Source organism: Sorex fumeus, unplaced genomic scaffold (assembly GCF_029834395.1).
Source record: "Sorex fumeus unplaced genomic scaffold, SorFum_2.1 ptg000003l, whole genome shotgun sequence".
In the NCBI taxonomy this organism is placed as follows: domain Eukaryota; kingdom Metazoa; phylum Chordata; class Mammalia; order Eulipotyphla; family Soricidae; genus Sorex; species Sorex fumeus.
The window spans coordinates 21,960,614-21,981,981 of NW_026606060.1; the positions used below are offsets into that span (position 1 = coordinate 21,960,614).

The 21,368-nt window shown below is 38.5% G+C and overlaps 1 protein-coding gene and 1 pseudogene across 1 annotated transcript in view; both read right to left on the minus strand.

Moving 5' to 3' along the window:
- Window positions 1–21,368, minus strand: part of CAPS2 (calcyphosine 2) — a 61,281-nt gene that overhangs the window by 21,341 nt on the left and 18,572 nt on the right. Inside the window, exons 8-13 of the mRNA XM_056117769.1 lie at window positions 13,267–13,341; window positions 10,777–10,872; window positions 10,590–10,683; window positions 8,211–8,329; window positions 6,622–6,698; window positions 3,740–3,894 (exon numbers count right to left, since the gene is read on the minus strand). Coding sequence (XP_055973744.1) covers window positions 3,740–3,894; window positions 6,622–6,698; window positions 8,211–8,329; window positions 10,590–10,683; window positions 10,777–10,872; window positions 13,267–13,341 — 616 coding nt within the window. The remainder of the gene's footprint in view (window positions 1–3,739; window positions 3,895–6,621; window positions 6,699–8,210; window positions 8,330–10,589; window positions 10,684–10,776; window positions 10,873–13,266; window positions 13,342–21,368) is intronic.
- LOC130029521 (uncharacterized) lies at window positions 4,993–5,093 on the minus strand (annotated as a pseudogene).

Here is a 21,368-nt window from a genome sequence, read left to right on the forward strand (position 1 = left end):
TTAGTTCCACAATTAGATCTGGTTTGATGATTCTTATGTTCTTGTTTTGGCTTATCATTGCATGGGAAATCTCAAGACATTATTAAATAAGACAAACAAACAAAAGTCAAAGATGGCCATTATTTTAAAAATAAGAAAACTGGGGGTTGAAGCGACAGCACAGCAGGTAGGGCGTTTGCCTTGTATGCAAACGACCCAGATTTGATTCCCAGTATCCCATATGGTCCCCCGAGTACTGCCAGGAGTAACTCCTGAGTGTATGAGTCAGGAGTAGCCCCTGTGTGGGACCCATCGCCAGGTGTGAGCCAAAAAACAACAACAAAAAAACTGGAGAAATTTTTATTTCATAATATATGTTGACCTTATTTTAATATCTTGTATAATTCTTGTACAATTATTTTGGTGTTGATTCTTCAGTTGTAATCATAAAAATTTAGCAAGCCAATCAAAAGGGAACTATTGAACTAATGAAGAATACTAGACTGGCACAGATTATCAGATGTATCTCAGTTATTAATTATTTATGTGGCCATAGGTAAGAATGCCAAGACTTCATTTACTATTTCTACTTTTATTTTTTGCAGGTGTGAGGGCAGGCATGTATTTCCAAGTACTGTTCATGTGGCCTTGGGGCCACTCCTGGAAATCACCCTGCTGGGTGAACCAGATAGTTCGATGTTCAGTCAAGTTGACATGGAGTGGCTCTGATCCAAAAGTGTGTAGGCACCTCCAAGGATCCACTCAAGCAATGCTCATGCAATCATATTAACTTGGAACCTAATGTATGTAAGGCAAGGCATGCATACCAGCCCTTGGAGCTTTATCTTCCCAGTCCCTGCCTTTTCTTTTTTAAATTTAGTAAAGTTAAAAATTAAGTTAGATAATCACTGGTATATTCACTAGCTGGGCCACAAGGCTAAACTTGGTAAGGTAAAAAGGTAAAGGCCCTCCCGTTGATCGTCGATTTGCTCGAGCGGGCCCAGTAACGTCTCCATTGGAGACTTTGTTGTTACTGTGTCTGGCATATCGAATACTCTCGGTAGCTTGCTGGGCTCTCCGAGAGGGGCGGAGGAATCGAACTCGGGTCGGCCATGTTGGCCGCTTGTAAGGCGAACGCCCTACCCACTGTGCTATCGCTTGGTAAAAATACAAAACAAGTACATTATAGTATGATATGTAATATATTGACACAAAACCTTACAGTTTGTGAGGTATATTCCTATTCCTACGTACTTTATGTAATTTTCTCATTTAAACTACAAAACAACTGGCTATTGGTATTATCTCTATAGCGTTCAGGAAGAGGATGTCAACCAGAGAAACAAAAGCTACAACTGAAATTTACATTTCAAATATTCAATTTCCAGTAATCTTTCCACAAAATACACTATACTTTACAGCAATAGTATGTGAAGCTAGAGAATCCCTGTCTGAAACCCTTGAGGTAGATGTGTTTCAAATTCATATACTTTTAGAATAAAATCAAAACTTCTGAGCATGTCCTCCCCACCCCAACGAGACCCCAAGTTATCGCCCACGAATGGCCTCTCTGGCTCCTCATCAAGCTGCTCAACGGCCTTGATCCCAGAGACTCAGGAGCAGATCTCTAAACCCAGTGGCTTTTGGCAGAAATGTGTCCGGACCCCGCAGTAGGTTACTGTCGCCGGGCCACCCCAGGGGGGAATGGGTGCTGTCCCTCCGCCTGCTCCCTCTTGGCGACTTGGTGGCTGTCATCCTCCAGAGGCCATTGGACAGTCAGGCTTGGGCCCGCAGTGACGAAACTTGTTGGGTCTCACGGGATGGGGGGGGGGGGAGGTGGAACCGGGCCTGTCCTCCCCACAATAACGAGACCCCAAGTCATCGCCCACAAACGGCCTCTCTGGCTCCTCATCAAGCTGCTCAACGGCCTTGATCCCAGAGACTCAGAAACAAATCTCGAAGCCCAGCAGCTTTTGTCAAAAATGTGTCCGGACCCCGCAGTAGGTTACTGTCACCGGGCCACCCCAGGGGGGAATGGGTGCTGTCCCTCCGTCTGCTCCCTCTTGGCGACTTGGTGGCTGTCATCCTCCAGAGGTCATTGGACAGTCAGGCTTGGGCCCGCAGTGACGAAACTTGTTGGGCCTCACGGGATGGGGGCGGGGGGTGCGGAGCCGGGCCTGTCCTCCCCACCCCAACGAGACCCCAAGTCATAGCCCAGGAACAGCCTCTCTGGCTCCTCATCAAGCTGCCCAACGGCCATGATCCCAGAGACTCAGGAGCAGATCTCTAAACCCAGTGGCTTTTGGCAGAAATTCCTCCAGATTTGTGTTAAAATTTCGGAATTTCAAAACCACATGGCCCTACTGCAGCCACACAACATCATATGATATTCATAACCAGCAATAGAACACAAATTGTCTATTGTTGCCTTTTCAGCAGATCTGAGTGTTGGGGTAAAATCTCAAATAATGGTGAGTCTGGTGTCGAAATAGTGAATGTGATCAAAGTAGAGAGAGAATAATGTGGAAATCATCTGCCCCACAGGCAGTGGGAGGGTGTGGGATGGGGGTATACTGGGATTTTTGGTGGTGGAGAATGGGCAGTGGTGAAGGTACGGGTGTTTCATTGTATGACTGAGACTTAGACCCAAAAGCTTTGTAACTGCTCTCACGGTGATTCAATAAATAAAATTATAAAAAAATGGAAAAAAAAAGTAAGGTGGAGTTCATGCACAATTCAATCAGCTAATCAGTGGCTGAATAAATAGCAGTACTCCTACAAAAAAAAAAAACTTCTGAGCAAGGCATGTAATGTTTTAACTTAATGGAAATTGCTAGACTTAAAGTTACAGTATCTTTTTTTTCTTACTTCCTATTTAAAACAACATTGGCTATCTATTCAACAATTGACACACTGCAGATACTACTTAAGGTGTTACATATATTCAACATGAAGTTGGAAGCTTATTGAATACAGTCGGAGCTGGAGGAAATTTAGAGTCAGAGCGAAAGGAAATTTTTAAAGCATCATGAAATAACAGGAACAACTGGTATAAGGAGAACCAGGATCAGATGAACATGGTTTTTAGAGAAAAGTGTTCTGATAGTGTTCTCAGCAGAAAAGCCTGAAAAAAGGGAAAAATCAGTCATGGAGAGAAATAAAAACATCTATGAGCAGAGGAACACGTGAAGGTTCTATGCAGATTTAAGGGTAGGATGAACTATTTGAAATTCTGGTTATGGACAACATTCTGTTTCCATCCTATGCTTCACATATGCTTCTTTTCCTGACAACTCATTCTCTGGCCCTCATTTCTCCTCCCTTCATTTCTGCTTAATTCCTTTTCATTCTTCAAAACTCGGCTCAAATTTAGCTCCCCTCCAGGAATTTATCTGTGATATTCTCCCTCCTACCCCATAATATGTCTTGGAATGGATCCTATACTCCCCCAAAGCATTCTCCATTTTAAAAATCATTTTGTTTTAAAAATATGTTTCCCTTTACTTTGATTATGAAGACTACAAAACTCCAGGACACATCTTTTCAGAATTTCAAGGAATACCTGGCAGTTAGGTCCTTAATCAACATATGATGGAGAAATAAATGTTGAAGTCTTAGAAGCCAACAGAAAGTGTCTAACTGAAAATGGGGTATAAAGAAGCAGAAAACAAGTGAATGACTAACACTCTAATAGGAAAATGAGCAACAATTATCTAAGAATAAATTATCATCACTGCAGATAATTATCCAGAATATATACCTTTTCAGATACTTTCAAGGAAAATTTTTTGAGTCCTTGCTTAAAATCTTCCTTATCTAAAAGTCCATTTCCTTCTTTGTCCAATTGTTGAAGATATTTTCCCAATCCATGCAAAATACGAACACCTCTTTTATGTAGCTGTTTTTTTAGCATATCTATCCAGGTAGAAAAGAGGTAGAAACTAAGCATTAATGTGTCAATTTGCAATTGCCTGTCTTAAAAAATAATAATAAAGTTGATGTCATTTATATAAGAAATGTGAGTATTCAGCAAAATCATTCATATGACTTAGAAAATTTTGGAAAATAAAATACTTTTAGTAAAAGGGCTTATATTTAAAATCACATATAAATATACAAGAACACTAGCACCCCTGTGTGGTGAAAAGTTATATTTTAGATATAGGAAAATAGTGTTTCACTATCATCATGAAAATAACTAGTGCTGCAAATGAAAAATCTTAGTTTTCATTTTCTAGGCCTCCTCTCCATCTCATAATCCAATATTGTTATTCTTCTGGGACTGTTTGCAACTGAATTATAAAATAAATGCCAGGCAAGTACAAAAGAATGGTCTGTTCAAAATTTCTAATAAAATTTGAAATCTTCAAGCTGTAACCTAACAAATAGTTTCAGGGCTTTAGAATGCTACTCTATACTTAAACATTTAAAATAAATCTTTCCACCAAGAATTTGTAAAAGATGATATTTATCAGACCCTTAGTTTGCTCTCAGTACAGTCAATGATTTCATTTAATGCAGTTTGAGCCATCATAAGAAAATGCAGACAATTTTACTAAAGCAGTTACTATACATACAATATTGGAGAAGACGACAAATGCAATTAGATACAATAATGAATAATTCTTATCATGAAAGAAAAGAGAAAATGAGTTACTAAACATCAAGAACATCTCAGAGGGGAGATTGAAGGTAATCTGGGGATACTGGTGCCGGGAAATGTAGACTGGTAGAGGGATGGGTGCTGGAATATTATTATAACTGAAATCATGAATCATGAATGGTTTTGCAATGCTCTAAAATTTTTTTTAAAAAATTTACAAGATCCAAAGATGAAAAACAATAAAACATCTAAAATTTAAAAATAATTTTTAAAAAACAATATAAATTCGGGAATTTGGTGATATTGGTGGTTATATATGCCCAAGGATATTTTTCTTCTATACTCCATTAAAATTTTTGAAAGTATATTGGAACACTTTAAAGAAGTTTGATGAGTAGTTACTAATGTGAATTAAGTGAAAATAAACATATAAATTATTTTTGGATTAAACTGAATAGTTTTCTGAGAACAAATACTACACTTGATCTTAGCCAAAAGGCCAAGAAGCGATAGCTGGGCTGGAGCGATAGAACAGAGGGCAGGATGTTTGCCTTGTATGCAGCCGACCCAGGTTTGATTCCTCCGTCCCTGTAGGAAAGACTAGCAAGCTACCGAAAGTATCCCATCTGGACGGCAGAACCTGGCAAGCTCCCTGCGATGTATTCGGTATGCCAAACACAGTAACAACAAGTCTCATAATGGAGACATTACTGGTGCCTACTCGAGCAAATCGATGAACAACAGGAGGACCGTGCTACAGTGCAGTTTTCTGAGAAGAGATGATTATGTTACATTTGGATAGGAATATAAAATAAGTAAAAGTAAAGGCCCTCCCGTTGATCATCGATTTGCTCGAGCAGGCCCAGTAACATCTCCATTGGAGACTTTGTTGTTACTGTGTTTGGCATATCGAATACGTCACGGGGAACTTGCCAGGCTCTGCCGTGATAAAATAAGCAATAGTTATTTTATGTAAACATTATGCCTGAACTACAGTACAATAGATAATCACTACAAGCACACAAACAAAATAAGAACATCTGAGAGTTCAAATACCAATATCAGAAAAATATTTCATCGCGTTTCTATCTTCCTACTCTCTGATCACATTTCAATAATAAATTATGTTTTATCAAAATTTATAAGTACATGCTTATTTATGTGATTACTTGCTAAATGCCTCTCTCCTTTAGAGACTATGAGTTTCAATGAGTAAATTGTCTATTTGAGCCTCTTAGTCTATAGTGGTGAAAAGGCTGAACTCTTTTGAACTCTAAACACCACATTGATCACACTTTTAGCATAGCACAGCTGTAGGGCATTTTTTGCCTTGACCTGGCCGAGCCGGGTTCAATTCCTCTGCCCCTCTTGGAGAGCCCAGCAAGCTACCGAGAGTATCTTGTCTGCACTGCAAAGCCTGGCAAGCTACCTGTGAGCATTCGATATGCCAAACACAGTAACAACAAGTCTCACAATGGAGACACTACTTGGCCCTCTTGAACAACTCGATGAACAATGGGAAGACAGTGCTACAGTTTCACCATCAGAAAGTGTACATATATTTCATCTGCTACCTACAATATCATTGTACATTAAACAAAACATTATTGTTACATTTGGATATAAATAAATTAATAGAAATATGAGGGATTTACACATTCATGTGCCTACTAAAAGGCACAGTCCAAACACAGCTTAGCATATTTTCTTTCACACTAGGTTGTTGCTGTAAATATCGTTAGGCAATCAAGTAATGAATAAGTAAATTAAAAAAATCTATTTTACTTTATTTAGCTCAAGAATAAATCCTTTTTACCAAATGCTCCCTAAAAATTTTAATCCACATTATATTAATTAAAACTGTTTGAATATATATAAAAATCAATCAATAAAACTATATTTCATTATAAAATATAGGTAAATAGAAAATACAAAGCATGAGAGATGAATCAAAGAAATATCTGCAAGTACTGCTGTATCATTTACAAAGAAAAAGGTTGAAAATAAAAGCTTTTTGAAAGCATAGTAATAATACATACTTTGAACAGCCTGTAAGAGCAGTCTATCATTGTCTTCTTCACTAGTTACAGCATCCTCATGTTCCAAAGAATCAATTCTGCAATTAGCATGTCATCATGATAAAATTAATTTTGTTTTGCAATTTTTAGTAGGGAAACACTTCCAGTTTCAAGTTAGCTCTCAAACTTGAAAGAAAGCTTAGTGATTATCTATCAAGCTTACCTTGTCTACAGTTTTATTCCACAGAAGCGTTGTCTATGTAAAATGAAGAGCTAACATTCATAAAACCTTACATGTAAAAACTTGCTTTGACCTTATACAAATTTTGAAAAATTTTCAAATTAAACATTTTGCTACTTTAGTGTTCATTAGGGCTGGAGTGATAGCACAGCAGGTAGGGCATTTGCCTTGCACGTGGTCAACCTGGGTTTGATTCCTCTGCTACTCTCGGAGAGTCCGGTAAGCTACCAAGTGTATCTCGCCTTCATGGCAAAGCCTGGCAAGCTACCCGTGATGTATTTGATATGCCAAAAAGCAGTAACAACAAGTCTCATAATTTGTTGTGAGACATTACTGGTGCCCGTTCAAGCATATCTATGAAAAACCTGAGGACAGTGACAGGACAGGACAATGACAGTGACAGTGTTCATTAATTTTCTACCCAATTAAAACTAGTAAATTTTAAAAAGTATTTTTAGCCTGCCAAGTAAAGGTAAAGGCCCTCCCGTTGATCGTCGATTTGCTCGAGTGGGCCCAGTAACGTCTCCATTGGAGACTTTGTTGTTACTGTGTCTGGCATATCGAAGACTCTTGGTAGCTTGCCGGGCTCTCTGAGAGGGGCGGAGGAATCGAACTCGGGTCGGCCGTGTTGGCCGCTTGTAAGGCGAACGCACTACCCGCTGTGCTATCGCTCCAGCCTGCCAAGTATAAAATATAAAAATGTTATCTTCAAAATAAAAAAAGCTATATTTACTTGAGCAGTATTGTAAATAATGAAGAACTATAGACTTTCTTATAGTAAATCTGTTAGCTATGGTCTCTAATGCACATGCAGTACACCTACAATTATAATTCTGAATTATATATAGCACCAAGGAAAACTTAACAGGAATAACACACATAGATTGCTATAATTAAATTCAATTTTATGTGAAAGCACTTTTGTCTCAGTATTATTTTGCATCACGCATAATTATTAATAAGTAAGTGCTGTAAGAATGTGGGACTCAGATGCAATTTTAATGGTAAAAAAGCACACCAAATTTGAGGAAATTGGTTATAATTTTAAACTGTATTCCATAATCTAAAATGTATTCCTTAGTAGCTAGCATTTAGTTCAATAAAAGTGTTAAAGCACAAGCATCTTCATTAAAACTTTAACATATGATAGAACATTCTTGATCTTCTTTTGATTGTAGCTATTAACAAACATGTATTTGAATGCAGGATAGCATATAAAATACACAAAAGAGCTGTCTGTAGCTTTTAAAAAATATTTGAGTATGTAAAATTTAAAGTTAAAATACTTTAGAATGGAATCTAATTTTAAGATAATTTTTTTTAAATATTTTCATTATATTTCAAAATGACAAATACATGTTTAACTTACTTGATGGAACTCAAACCTGCCTGATCAATATTTGTGATTCGAAGTACAAGTAATGTGTTTTCTTTTAAGCTTTCTGGAAGTCTGGGATGATCAGAACTCAAAAATGATAAGTTTGCACCCTAAAGAAATTAATAAATTAGTATTTAAAGGTATAAATTATTAAGAAGAAAAAAATTAATACCAATTTAAATATTTATCTTAATTGTGTTTCATGTTATACTCTTAGAATGATAATTATTAGACTTAGATTTATAGAACACATACATTTTGGTTGAAGATGTGGAAAAATGAGAGAACTAATTTTCCAACCAATTTATCAGTTAGAACAATCTTTCATTTATCAATTCATGTGAAAATAGTCAAATTTTTAAAAGGAATTAAAAAAAAGACAAGCTATTTCAATCAAAATTATTATAGCCCTAAATATAAAAATGTTATTGATCCACAGAAAGTTTTACTGAAGAATGATAAACAATGGTAGATTTGTCACATCCATAATAAAAATAATGTTTTTCACATGAAGAAATCAAACATTTCATACAGGAAAAACGAATGAAAGGAGTCAGAAAAATGGAGAACAATTAAGGGATGTATTTATAATACTCAAGAGACATATTTCTAAAAAGAAGAATATTGGGACTGGAGAGATAGTATACAAGGTAAGCACTTGCCTTGCACATAGCCAAACAAGGATCTCAGATTATCCCCTAAGCCCATCAGCAGTGATTCCTGATCAAAAGCCAGGAGTAAGTACAGAGCATTGCCAGGTGTGGCCCCCAAACAAAAACAAACAAAAAATTCCACGTCCTCTAAAAAGCATCATAACATGGTCTTTGAGGTTTAGTCTCTCCCCTCTACCTCCCTCCCCCAACCCCTCTCTCATAGAAATTATAAAGTGAGCAGAGTTCCACATCTGGCTTAAGCAATATGGAGCATGGAGAGAGGAGAGAAAATAAATCAAAAACTGTAGTAAATTATCAAAGACAGCAACTTAGAGCTAGAAGTAACTGTAATGTAGCACAAGCATTATTTTTGTTGGTTGTAAAATATGAGTTAGAAGTTATTTTCTCCTGATCTCAAGAGACAGGCATGAGTAAAATATATATTGTAAATTTCATCCAAATGAAAGTTTTCTTAAGCTCTAACCCCTCACCTAACCATCAATAGGTCTTATTGATCTATTTCCTTAAAGATTTTTTAAATGTTTTAATAAGGCTTCATAGCCACTGTGACTTAATATAAGCAGTAATAAATCTTCTTCTAGAATAACAAAATAAAATCTTTTTTCTATTCTCCACAGTTACCAAAGAGATATTTCTAAATTACAAGCCTGATATGTCACCTCTCCACATTCCAACTGCAGTTTAGTTTTCAATGATCTCCAAAAAATACTTAAGATGTGTCAACATAAAGCTACTCTCAATAAGCTCCCGCTCATTTCTTGCCAACTCCAGTCATAAACTGTATTTTCTAGCCAGACTGAACTAAGCACTTTTAGTTCTCCAAATAAGTCACTTATTTTTGTGTTTCTGTGTTTTGCACAAGCTCTCTCTTTCACCTGGAAACTTTTGCCCGCCACCTGGCATTCCTCATCTCAGCAAAATTCATTCTTTAGGTCAATGTTAGATGGCACTTTCTCCAAGAAATCTCTGGCCCCATAAAAATGGGTCATTGCTTTCCCTACCAAATCCTCCTATCCGACTATATCACGAAACCATAAACTGCACAAAAGCCAGGAATGGTTCTAATGAGGTGCCAATCCTTTGTCTATAGATATATCTTTCTACATGAATGATCACTGTGACTAGTGCCACATTTTAGTTATAAGGGTGAATATAATTCAAAGTGTAGGAGCATCATACAATGTAACATTGCCATCTACTGATTCTAAGATATCTTTGTGATTTATCATATGCAAAGAATAATAAGAGGTGAGAAAAATTACAAGGAGAACAAACAAAATCTTGGATATGTGACAGTCCCAGAAGCTGACACTTTTGCATATAGAGAAAGCTGAGCATCCTTAGAAGATAAGCAGGTTTTAGGGTGGAACATTACTCTGCATCCTTCAGCAGCAGCTACTTGCCACAGTAGCACAACCTTATACAGAAAATTTTAAGTAGCAGAATACAAGCTCCCTTGCTGAGAGATATTATGAAGTCTAGACATCATGCTACGATTCAGGTCCTTGATCTGAGACATAAGAGTCAGAACTGCCAGGGTAAACATCAACGATTAGCCACTCACATAAATGATTTTGTTTAGAAATCATGAGAGAAAATAAAATGAAGAATAGAATATTTATTCTTCCACCCCCATATTATTCTATAAACCCCAACATCTGCTATTAAGACATTTGCAAGTACATGCTTAACTCACAATATAAAAATCACCAAGTTGATACTGTTTTCCTTTCCTTCGTCCACACTGATGACTATAAATGTCCTTGTGAATAAAAGGAAGCACATTTGTTCTAGAAATTGAATGACAAAAAAGAAATGTAAAATTACCCAGTCTCTCTAGGAAGTAATTGCTTTGAACACTATAACAATGTTTTATTGCATACCTATTTTTCCCAAATCGCCGATATTCATAAATTGTAAGAGACTGATCATGAGTGAAAAAGAACCCAACCAGCTCTCTGCAAGCATCGTGTCCATTTCTGGAAAGACATAACAATATCAAAGAATTTCAAATAGAACAATTTTTGAATTAAATAATAAACTAGTCTGTCAAACAGGAATAATTTAACTTCCTCAAGAGTATGGCAAAAACAAAGTTATGAAGAGTCACAGGGAAAACATGCCAAAGTCTTAAGTCTCAATAACTTGAGTGGAGGAAAAAAAATTCTCTTGTACCAATATGGATATGGAAATATTAAAATATAGACAACTGGAGCTAGAGAGATAGTACAGTGGGTAGGGCATTTTCTTTGCATACGGCCAACCTGGCTTCAATCCCCAGCATCCCATATGGTCCTCAAACATTCCTCCAGGAGTTCATTCCTGAAGGTAGGCAGAGCCAGGAGTAATTCCTGAGCATGGCCAGGTGTGACCACAAAACAAAAATAAAATAAAATAAAATATAGACAACTATTTTAACAGATATTTAAAACAGAGGGGGAAAAAACTTTAGAAGTGGTGAACTTCGAAAGGCTGCTCATATATTTATTTTTGTCATAAAAGGCCCTCCCGTTGATCGTCGATTTGCTCGAGCGGGCCCAGTAACGTCTCCATTGGAGACTTTGTTGTTACTGTGTCTGGCATATCGAATACTCTCGGTAGCTTGCCGGGCTCTCCGAGAGGGGCGGAGGAATCGAACTCGGGTCGGCCATGTTGGCCGCTTGTAAGGCGAACGCCCTACCCGCTGTGCTATCGCTCCAGTCATAAATTTTTAAAATTTATTTTTTAATTAGTGAAACACCATGAGGTACAGTTGTAGACTTACAAACTTTCGTGCTTGGGTTTCAGTTATACAATGATTGGGTACATATCCCTCCACCAGTGCCCATTCACCACCACCAATGAACCCTCCCACCCCCTCACCCCATCCCCGCAACCCGCCCCACCTCTGTGGCAGGGCATTCCCTTTTGCTCTCTCTTTCCTTTAGGGTGTTGTGGTTTGCAATAGAGGTACTGAGTGGCCATCATGTCCGCGCTTCTGAACGCCAGCCGCCAGGACGCCGGCCTGGGGCACCTGCCTCCACTTTTGTCATAAAATTTTTTAAACTGATTTAACATATATAACAACTATAAGCGTATGTTATCATTAATATACTCAAAAAGACCAATTTGCACTATACACTGCTAGAGGCTTGTAATAATGAGGCAACAGATTTATTTAAGTATCACCTTCCTTGCCATTTTATTGCATCTATAAATAAATAACTACTAATTTGAAACTGTATTGTAAACCACAATGCCTAAAAGGAGAGAGAGACAGAGAGACAGAGAGAGACAGAGACAGAGGAAAAGTGTCTGCCACAGAGAAAGTCTGGGAGGGGTGTGGCGGGAGGGCAACTAGAGACCTTGGTGTTGGAAAATGTGCACTAGTGAAGGGTTGGGTGTTGGAACATTGTATAACTGAAACCCAATCATGAAAAACTTTAGAACTGTGTATCTCACAGTTACCTGATAAAAAAATTTTACTTGAGCAATTATGATAAAATTAATGCAGTTTTGCAGTTTTGATAAATGTTTAAAGTTTTCTACAAGTGATATTACTGTCACTGTCCTCCCGTTGTTCATCAATTTGCTTGAGCAGGCCCAGTAACGTCTCCATTGTGACACTTGTTACTGTGTTTGGCATATCGAATACATCACAGGTAGCTTGCCAGGCTTTGCTGTGTGGGCGAGATACTCTCAGTAGCTTGCCGGGCTCTCCGAGAGGGGCAGAAGAATCGAACTCGGGTCGGCCATGTTGGCTGCATGCAAGGCAAATGCCCTACCACTGTGCTATCACTCCAGTCCACAAGTAATATATACTTAAAATATTTTAATACAGCTTTGGAATCATATATATTTTTTTGTCACATGCAGCAGTAGTTGTGCACAAGGGTCACTCCTGCATTTCTCAGGGAGCTACTCCTGGCTCTATTCTTAGTGGTAGCCCTGACAATGCTCAGGAGATCAAGTGCCAAGAATCAAACCTAGGTTTCCTGCATCCAAATCATGTGCTCTAGCCTGTTGTCACTTCTCTGATTCCAAATCCAATTTTACTTTTGGTCATACCCAGTGGCGCTCAGGTATGGTCTTAGATTAGTGATTAGGGTTGCTCTTGGAGGTACTTGGGGAACCATTTGTTGCTGGGAATTGAAACAGTACTTCCTGTGTACAACCAAGAGATTAACTCACTGAGATCTCTTCAGTCTACAATACCTATACATTCATACTTCCTATGACTTTTGCAACACTGATTTATAGATATTACCCAAAATGTCCACTACAATTTACATTTTCACTTCATGTGACTTTATTTAACTATCACAATACTGCTATTTCTACTTAAAAATATAACTTTAGAAACATAAAATTTTTAAGTGTGAAATTACAATTACCTTGATATGATTCTGCCCTCAAACTGCACTTTATGAGAAAGCATTTTTTCAGTTAATGTAGAACGGGTTTTTATCCTGTTAAAAGAAATATATTTGTCATTAATTATGTCAGTCAACCATGTTTAAACAATAAGCTATGTTGATATTTTAAAAATCACAGATTGAGTAAAAATGAAAGAATAAAAATCCTCTTTTACTTCAGATTGCAAATTGTAGCAGACAAAAGAAATAATCCTGACTAGATATAACACATAGACTACTTTTATGATAGAACATATAATATCAAAGTCCCTAAAAGTATAATTTATTTTCTTAATTTTGTGAAATTAGAAGTGACAAAAGTAAACACTTCTGCCAATAAATTTACGATATAAACTTTCCTTCCTTCTGATAAGAAAATGGTGTGAGAAGAGTTTCTACTATGAGCTATGATGCTAACTGTAGCATTAGGCAATCATGTACCCATCAGGCAAGTGTGTCAGAATGAACAATAAGATGACAAGGAATCTAGCCCGAAGCTATGCCATCACTGAGCCACTGAATTAGAACCAACAAGTGACTAGCTGTAGGCAGCTGATTATATTAGACAAATAAAAATGACTGTTTCAGCCACTATCCATCAGATTTTTGGGTAATTGAAAACATTCCTTACTGAAAAAAGAACAATGGGAAAATAGTATTATAGTTTCCAGCTTTGGAAAAGGTCCAGCTATGAGTTTCAGATATGTTAGCCAATTTTTACAGTCTTCACACGGCACTGAAAGAGTTCACAAAGGCTATTAACACTAAGGTTCTGTTTAATAATATAAAGGAAAACACAAATTGGCATACTTTGGTTTAAAACTTTCTGGTTCATCTTACTATTAATAGGTAGTAAGATAATCCTTTAAATTAAGAAATTGCAAGATTCAGTAAGGTACCTTTATTCACGTTCCAAAATAACCATGATACAGCATAAGGCTGCAAAGTATAATGAAATTGTAATCACGTAAATAGTAAATGTATTCAGTGGGAGTAACTGAAAAGTTCCACGTCTATAAAACTGAGAGCTGTGAAAGCTCAGCAGAATACAGGAAATACGAACCTGAAAACCAAGTGAGTTTTGTTTATACAGAGATATAAAAGCTTAGTCATCTCAACCCAATTTAATCCATTGGTACTAATGTGTTTATAGGATGTCCATTATGTGCCTAAAATCATTAAAAACAGTGAAAAAATATTGTAATAAAAAAAGTATGAGCTCCTACTGTTTACTGATAACTTCCTAGGCACCATTCGTGGTTAAAATCACTCTAAGGATTTATTTAATGCTTGCAATAACTCTAGGAAGTACTATAACCCCCAACCAACAGAAAAGTTTTACAGTCACAAATTAACTAGATTGCCTAAAGCCATATATATATGTGTGTGTGTGTGTGTGTATATATATATATATATATTTAATGGTAGAGCCCAAAACATCTTTCTCATAACCATTATACTAGTTCCCAAAAGTGGATAGAATTCAGAGTTCAACAGTGATTAATTAAAGCTATAGGTTTCATGAATTTTAGCATTTTCTCAAAAGATATAAAATATAAATTGTGACTTATATTTAAAAGTGGAAAAACAGTAGGTAAGTTATTTGACTTGCTACAAAGAACCCAAGTTTTATCCCTGGCATGACATATGCTACCCTGTACCCATCTAGGAGTGATTGCTGAATCAGGAATAAGCCTTGAGCACAAACAAGTATGACCTCCAAACATAAACCAAAATGGAAAACTCCATATTGAGGCATTAGATAAACAATAAGTAGCATAAGATTTCAATACACAGTTTTTTAATCAGAACAGAAGAATCAGACTGACAGAAGTCAAAGTATGAATTTTAATTTTGAAGCCCTTGGAAAACATGTCTTTGTAATACAGAAACAGCATGCTAATTTTGGGGGGAACAGGGTTGGGTCACACCAACTAGTTCTCAGGGCATTCTCCGGACTCTGTGCTCAAGGACCATTTCTGGTGGTACTCAGAGGACCATAATAAGAGATCAAACCAAGGTCAGACACATGCAAGGCAAGAGTCTTAGTTCTTGAATTATCTCAGCCTCCCTAAAAAAACTAATACATTCTTTTGGAAGGAACAATGTAAGACTTAATAGAAAATGCTCCATCATACAGCTGGTTCCCAAGAGAGAAAAGAATGGGCCCAAGGACAACACATATCAATTCCTTCTTCCAACTCTGAAACAATAGTCTCTCAAGTGGGAAGAAAGAATGAGAGGAATTAAAACTATATAGAGAATTCTTATCAATAATTCTTTAATTCTTATCAACAACCCCATACAATTTTTCATGGAACCAGTTTATCAATCTTTCTATGTATCACAGTCATTTGTATCCTCTTTCAGAATCGATGGGATAGATCAATTGGTAGAGTGCTTTCCCTGCTAGACCGGAGGCATGTGTTTGATTCCTGGAATGCTCCACACAATGTCATTATCCTGGTATCACTGGAACTAAGGGTCCTTGTCCCCACTGGTGTACATTAAAATTGCTTCTAAGTCCCGAACAATGGTACAGTGGGTAGGGCACTTGCCTTGCACAAGGCCAGCCGGGGTTTGATCCCTGGCATCCCATTATGGTCCCCATATAACTTCCAGGAGCAATTCCTGAATGCAGAGGCAAGAATAAGCCCTGAGCATGACCAGATATAGCTCCAAAGCAAAATGAATAAATAAAAATGAAGTTGCTTCTAGGTTTTATTTCTATACAACCAAAAAGTTTCTAAACATTCTTCATAATTATCCGAAGACATGATCAAGAAGAAGAAAAGTAGGATAACGTAGGAAAAGATATGTCCTGAAACATAAACAAAAAAGCAGTGATACCTAGACTATTTATGTAAGTTTTACAAATCACTATGAAATGGATAAACACATTAAAATGACTATTTTGTTAGTCCTTTTGGGGGCCAGGACTTCTGGGTTTGTGTTTAGGAATCAATCTTGGTAAGCTCAAGAGACCATGCATTGTGCTGAGGATCAAATCCAGATTACAGCTTGCAACAGAAATGGGCTACAGGTTGTACTATCTCTCTGGCCTCAAGGGAAATTCTACACATGAGGATATTTAGATGACAAGATGACATTTAGATAGTATATAGGAACAAGTGTGCTCAACTTCTTTGTTTGCCAATAAATTGCAAATGAAAATCACCAGTATAATATACCTATTTTAAGCACTAAAATTAAATATGTAAACAACACCACACACTGGCTAAAATATGGTATATTCTTACTGCATATTCTCACTGCAACAGATAAGCATATCAACTGCAGCAACCACTTTAGAAAAGTATTTGGCAATATTTTTTAAATGCTGAACAGATGCGTCCTAAATGGTCCAGCAATTCCATGTTGCTAAGTATGAACTGAGCATAAATGAGTGCATATGTTCACCAAAGGCATACAAAAAGCTCATGGCAGCACAATTCATAAATAACCAAATTTCCATCAACATCTGTGAATAAATAAATTGTGGTATATTTAGACAATGAAATCTTGAACAGCAGTGTGAATACAAAACAACTCCAAATGACATCATTGATAAAATTCAAAAATATAAAGATGGCTAAAAGCAGTCAGATACAAAGCCCCCCAAAATGCTGTGATTTTTATATAAAATTTATAACCATATATTATAATCAACATTATCAGGATTGAAAGGTTAGCGGATTGTGGCACAGAAAATGGTAACTGAAGGGGCAGTGTTGGGTGTGTCTTTATCTAGGTGTATGTTCTGAAAATTCTAATGATGAATTTAAAAATTCATACATTTTGTGAATGCACATTTTACTTGAATTCAAGTTTACTTCTTTGTGTATGGGGGCGGGAGGGGGGCACACACAGCAATGCTCAGGAGTTACTCCTGGCTCTACACTCAGGAATTATTCCTGGAGGTGCTCTGGGCAACATATGGGAGCCAAGGATTGTACCTGAATCTGCAAGGCAAGTGCCCTACCTGCTGTACTATTTTTTCAACCCTCCAATTTACTCTTACAAAGAAAAGCTAGGCTTCCCATTTCTCCAATCAGCACATTGTGAGCATCTCATGGAGCATCCTATTATATATTAATTTCTTTTTTAAAATAAAATTTCTCATTTTCCTGCAAACAATTTTTAAAAAAATTTTAAAAAAGAAAAATTTGCTTGTCTTGCACACAGCTGACCCAGGTTCAATTCCTTATGGTCACCATTGCCGCTCCAGGAGTTCTGAGCATAGAGCCAGAGGTAAGCCCTGATCACTGTCTGGGTGTGTCCCCACCCCACCAAAAAAGTTTATCTGTCACAGTTAAATCCTGCAAGGTATTCATATATTAGTTCCAAGAATATAAATATGTTAGCTTATAAGATATAATAAAAGGGACTTTGCACATTAAGATAAGAAGCTTTAAATGAAAAAATAACCCTGGATTATCCAGGTACAATGCAGTCAAAAGTGCCTTTATAGGGCACACAAATGAACTTCGGACCCGAGCAACTTGCTGCAGAAATGGTCCTGGACTTTGCAATAGGCCGTTTCTGCTGGGCTACTCCAGATGGGGGCAGGTGCCATTCCACCACCTGCCCTTCAGGGGCCATGGCGGCCGCCATTTTCTAGAAGTCAGCGACAAGCTCCAGGTATGAGTAGCGGTGGCGGCAGACACCAGGCCTGCCGGGACTGGGGAGGAGTGGGACCTTCTCCTTCCCCTGCCCTGATGAGACTCTGAGAGGATGCCACATCCGGCCACCATCTACTTAAGCTCCCACATGGCCAAAATCCAGACACACACACACACACACGAATCTCAGACCCAAGCAACTTGCTGCAGTGATCTCTTCAGACCCTAATTATTAAAATTTAGCATTCCTAGAGCGCATGGCCATGTAACATTATATTGTATCCATAACAAGCAATACAAAACACATTATCTTGCATTGCCTTTCGGCAGGCATGAGTGGTGGTGGGACTGGTCTTAAAATATTGAAGGTAACTCTAGTAGAGAAAGAGAGTATTGTGCAAATTGTCTGCCACACAAGCAGGGGAAGGTGTGGAATGTGTGGGTGGGGGTGGTGATATTGGGGATTTTGGTGGTGGAAAATGTGCACTGGTGAAGGGATGGGGTGTTTGATGACTGTATGATAGAAACTCAAACATGTAAGCTTTGTTACTATACCTCATGCTGAATCAATTTTTTTTAAAAAAAGTGCCTGCATAAAAGAAAAGCAGAGGTATATGTGACTGCAGAGTGTTTCTCTGGCAAGTGGCATTATGGGTCAAGAGTCAAGGGATAGACAGCCTTTCTAAACTTAAAAAGAGAGAAACAAAACAAAACAAGAATCCACAAATTATCCCAGAAATCCTCCGGAATGAACACAGCCCCATTAAGTTTGACTTAGGTTTCTGACCTCAAGGACTACAAGTAAATAAGTAAATTTGTTTGATCTGAAAATACTGTTCATGGAAATTTCTTGAAGCTGCAATAGGAAGTTAATACACAGTATTAAAAAGTACTTAAATGTATTAAAAACCATCAGGTCCTCGATGGATGCATCTGATGCCAGCATACGTGGATTGAAAGTACAGACAATCATTTTTGTCTTTCTTTGTTTTGACAGCCTAGTTCGACCTTGAGATTTTATCAGCCTCTCCTTCCTCATCCTTCTCAACGCTGCAGTATTGGAGACTTTTTCAGGGTCAGGAGAATGAGACCCATTGTAGTTACTGGTTTTGGCATATTGAATACACAACAGATAGCTTGCCAGACTCTGCCGTGTGGGTAGAATACTATTGGTAGCTTGCCAGGCTCTCCGAGAGGAATAGAGGCTTTTGGAGCGGCCTGTAATCGCCTTTGTAGTTGATCCCATGGTTTAAAACATATTTAAACCCTATCAAATATGGTGCTGCAATCCTGGAAGATGGGTATTAAGTGTGTTATGATGTGTCCGAAAAGTGTGCTGGAGCATGGCAGCGGCTGGGTAGTGGAAGTAGTGGAGGTAGTGTAGGTTAGCCGGTGAAGTATTTATCTGGTACCAGTAGGGTGGGTCTTCTGTGCATAATCCAATCCTGGGTTGCAGGTGATTGGTGAAAGCAGACAGGGCAGGGTAGGGTGCGACTCCTGGTTTTAATCTCCTTGTCACCTGTGGTTGGTGGGAGCAAGCAACCCCTCTCTGTCCCTGGGTCCATTGAGCCTGGAGTACAAGGTCTCAGAGTTCCGCTTATCTTGTTCTGTGGGCCTTCACTCGTGTGTGAGTCTTGGCCCGAGCATCTGGAAAGCATCCTGGAGCATGGCGGCGGCTGGGTAGCGGAGATAGTGATGGTACAAGTGCAAAAGATCAAGCACGACATCATGGTCTGACGGAGACAAGAAGGCATCAATCACATCACGCCGTTTTTGACACTGGAGAAGAACTGTTCCTCAGAACATGCGACAAAAGAGGAGTCAGAGGCATCGCTGTCCTTGTCTTCACAAACTTGGCCATGAGCATTGATTCATTCGAATGCCTAACACCCGAATCGGACAATTACACTTGAATAGATGTGGCTCACTGCCAGCAGTTTCTATCTTCGTTGTCTACGCACCAACATCCAATTATGGTGAAGGAGAAATTGAGAAATTCTACATGGAGCTGGAGAAGTTCTATAAAGAAGACCACACCTTCTACAAGATCATTGTTGGTGATTTTTATGCCAAGATATGACCGAGAAGATCAGCCAAAGAACTCGACATGGGGACCCATGGTCTAGAATGCAACGAACAGGGTGAGAGACTGCCTGAATGCATCATGTCAACTAAGACGATCCATGGTAACTCACAGTTCCAGAAGGCCAAATATAAATGTTGGACATGGAGTCTCCTGGTGGACGGTTCCACAACAAAATTGACCACATCATATTCAATCAACGGTTTTGCCTGACTGATGTCGCTGTTGTCCCAAAATTCCAAATGGGATAGGACACCGTCTCCTTCATGAAAAATTCTACTTCACAGAGCAGGGAGAAAGGGATGCAAAGTTTAAGAAGAGAACTCCCAGAACGACCACCAACGGGGAGCACTTTGGTACTATTGCTGCAACATGGGAAGATGCCATCGTTGAAAACATTGACGAGGAATATGATCGACTGGTTCAGCACCTCCACCTCCACGATTGTGTGAGGAATGCCGAGAGAGATAGCCACAAAAAATGCCTGTCTTTGAAAACTCTTGAGCTTATTCACCAACGTGGTTTGGTGCATGCCTCAGGTAACTGCAAGCAAACATCCGAGCTCACAAAGCAGTGCAGAGATGTGATAAAGGAAGACCACAAAGAGAAGAGCAGCAGTGCTGGTGATGTGGCAGAAGCTGGGAAAAACATTCATAATGCCCTCCTGTCCTTCGCCAACTACAAGACCAAGATGACTGCCCTCCAACATCCTGATGGATCTATCACATCTTCCAGAAGGGCAATGGAGAAGATTATGCATGACTTGTACTCAGATCTCTTTGATAGCCACGTCCACCTGCCCACATACCAAATTCTGCAGGATGGATATGTCATTCCCAACATTCTCCCTTCCAAAATCCGACATGCCATTTTGTCGGTAAAGAAACGAGCAGCACCTGGCCCAGAAAAGGTCAGACCTGAATACCTGAAGAACTTGCCGTCAGTACTCACCAATACACTGGCTCAGCTCTTCACACACTACCTGTCTGAATGCAAGGTTCCGTCCCAATGGAAAACCAGCAGGACTGTACTACTGTTCAAGAAGGGAGACATCCATGTCATTGGCAACTATCGCCCGATTTGCCTATTGTCTGTCATCTACAAGTTGTTAACTCAGGTCATCCTGAATAGGATTGGCAGAACTCTAAATGAAGGACAACCATGCGAGCAAAATGGGTTCTGCAAAGGATTCAGCACAATCGACCATATCCACATGATAACCAAGCTCATTGAGGTTTCTTGGGAGTTTCAAGATGCTGCTCTGTCTAATGTTCATTGATTTAAAGAAGGCCTTTGATTCTGTTGAGACAGAAGCGGTCAGTGAAACCCTAGCCAATCAGGGCATTAATAGTCAATACATCAGGATCCTCTGTGAG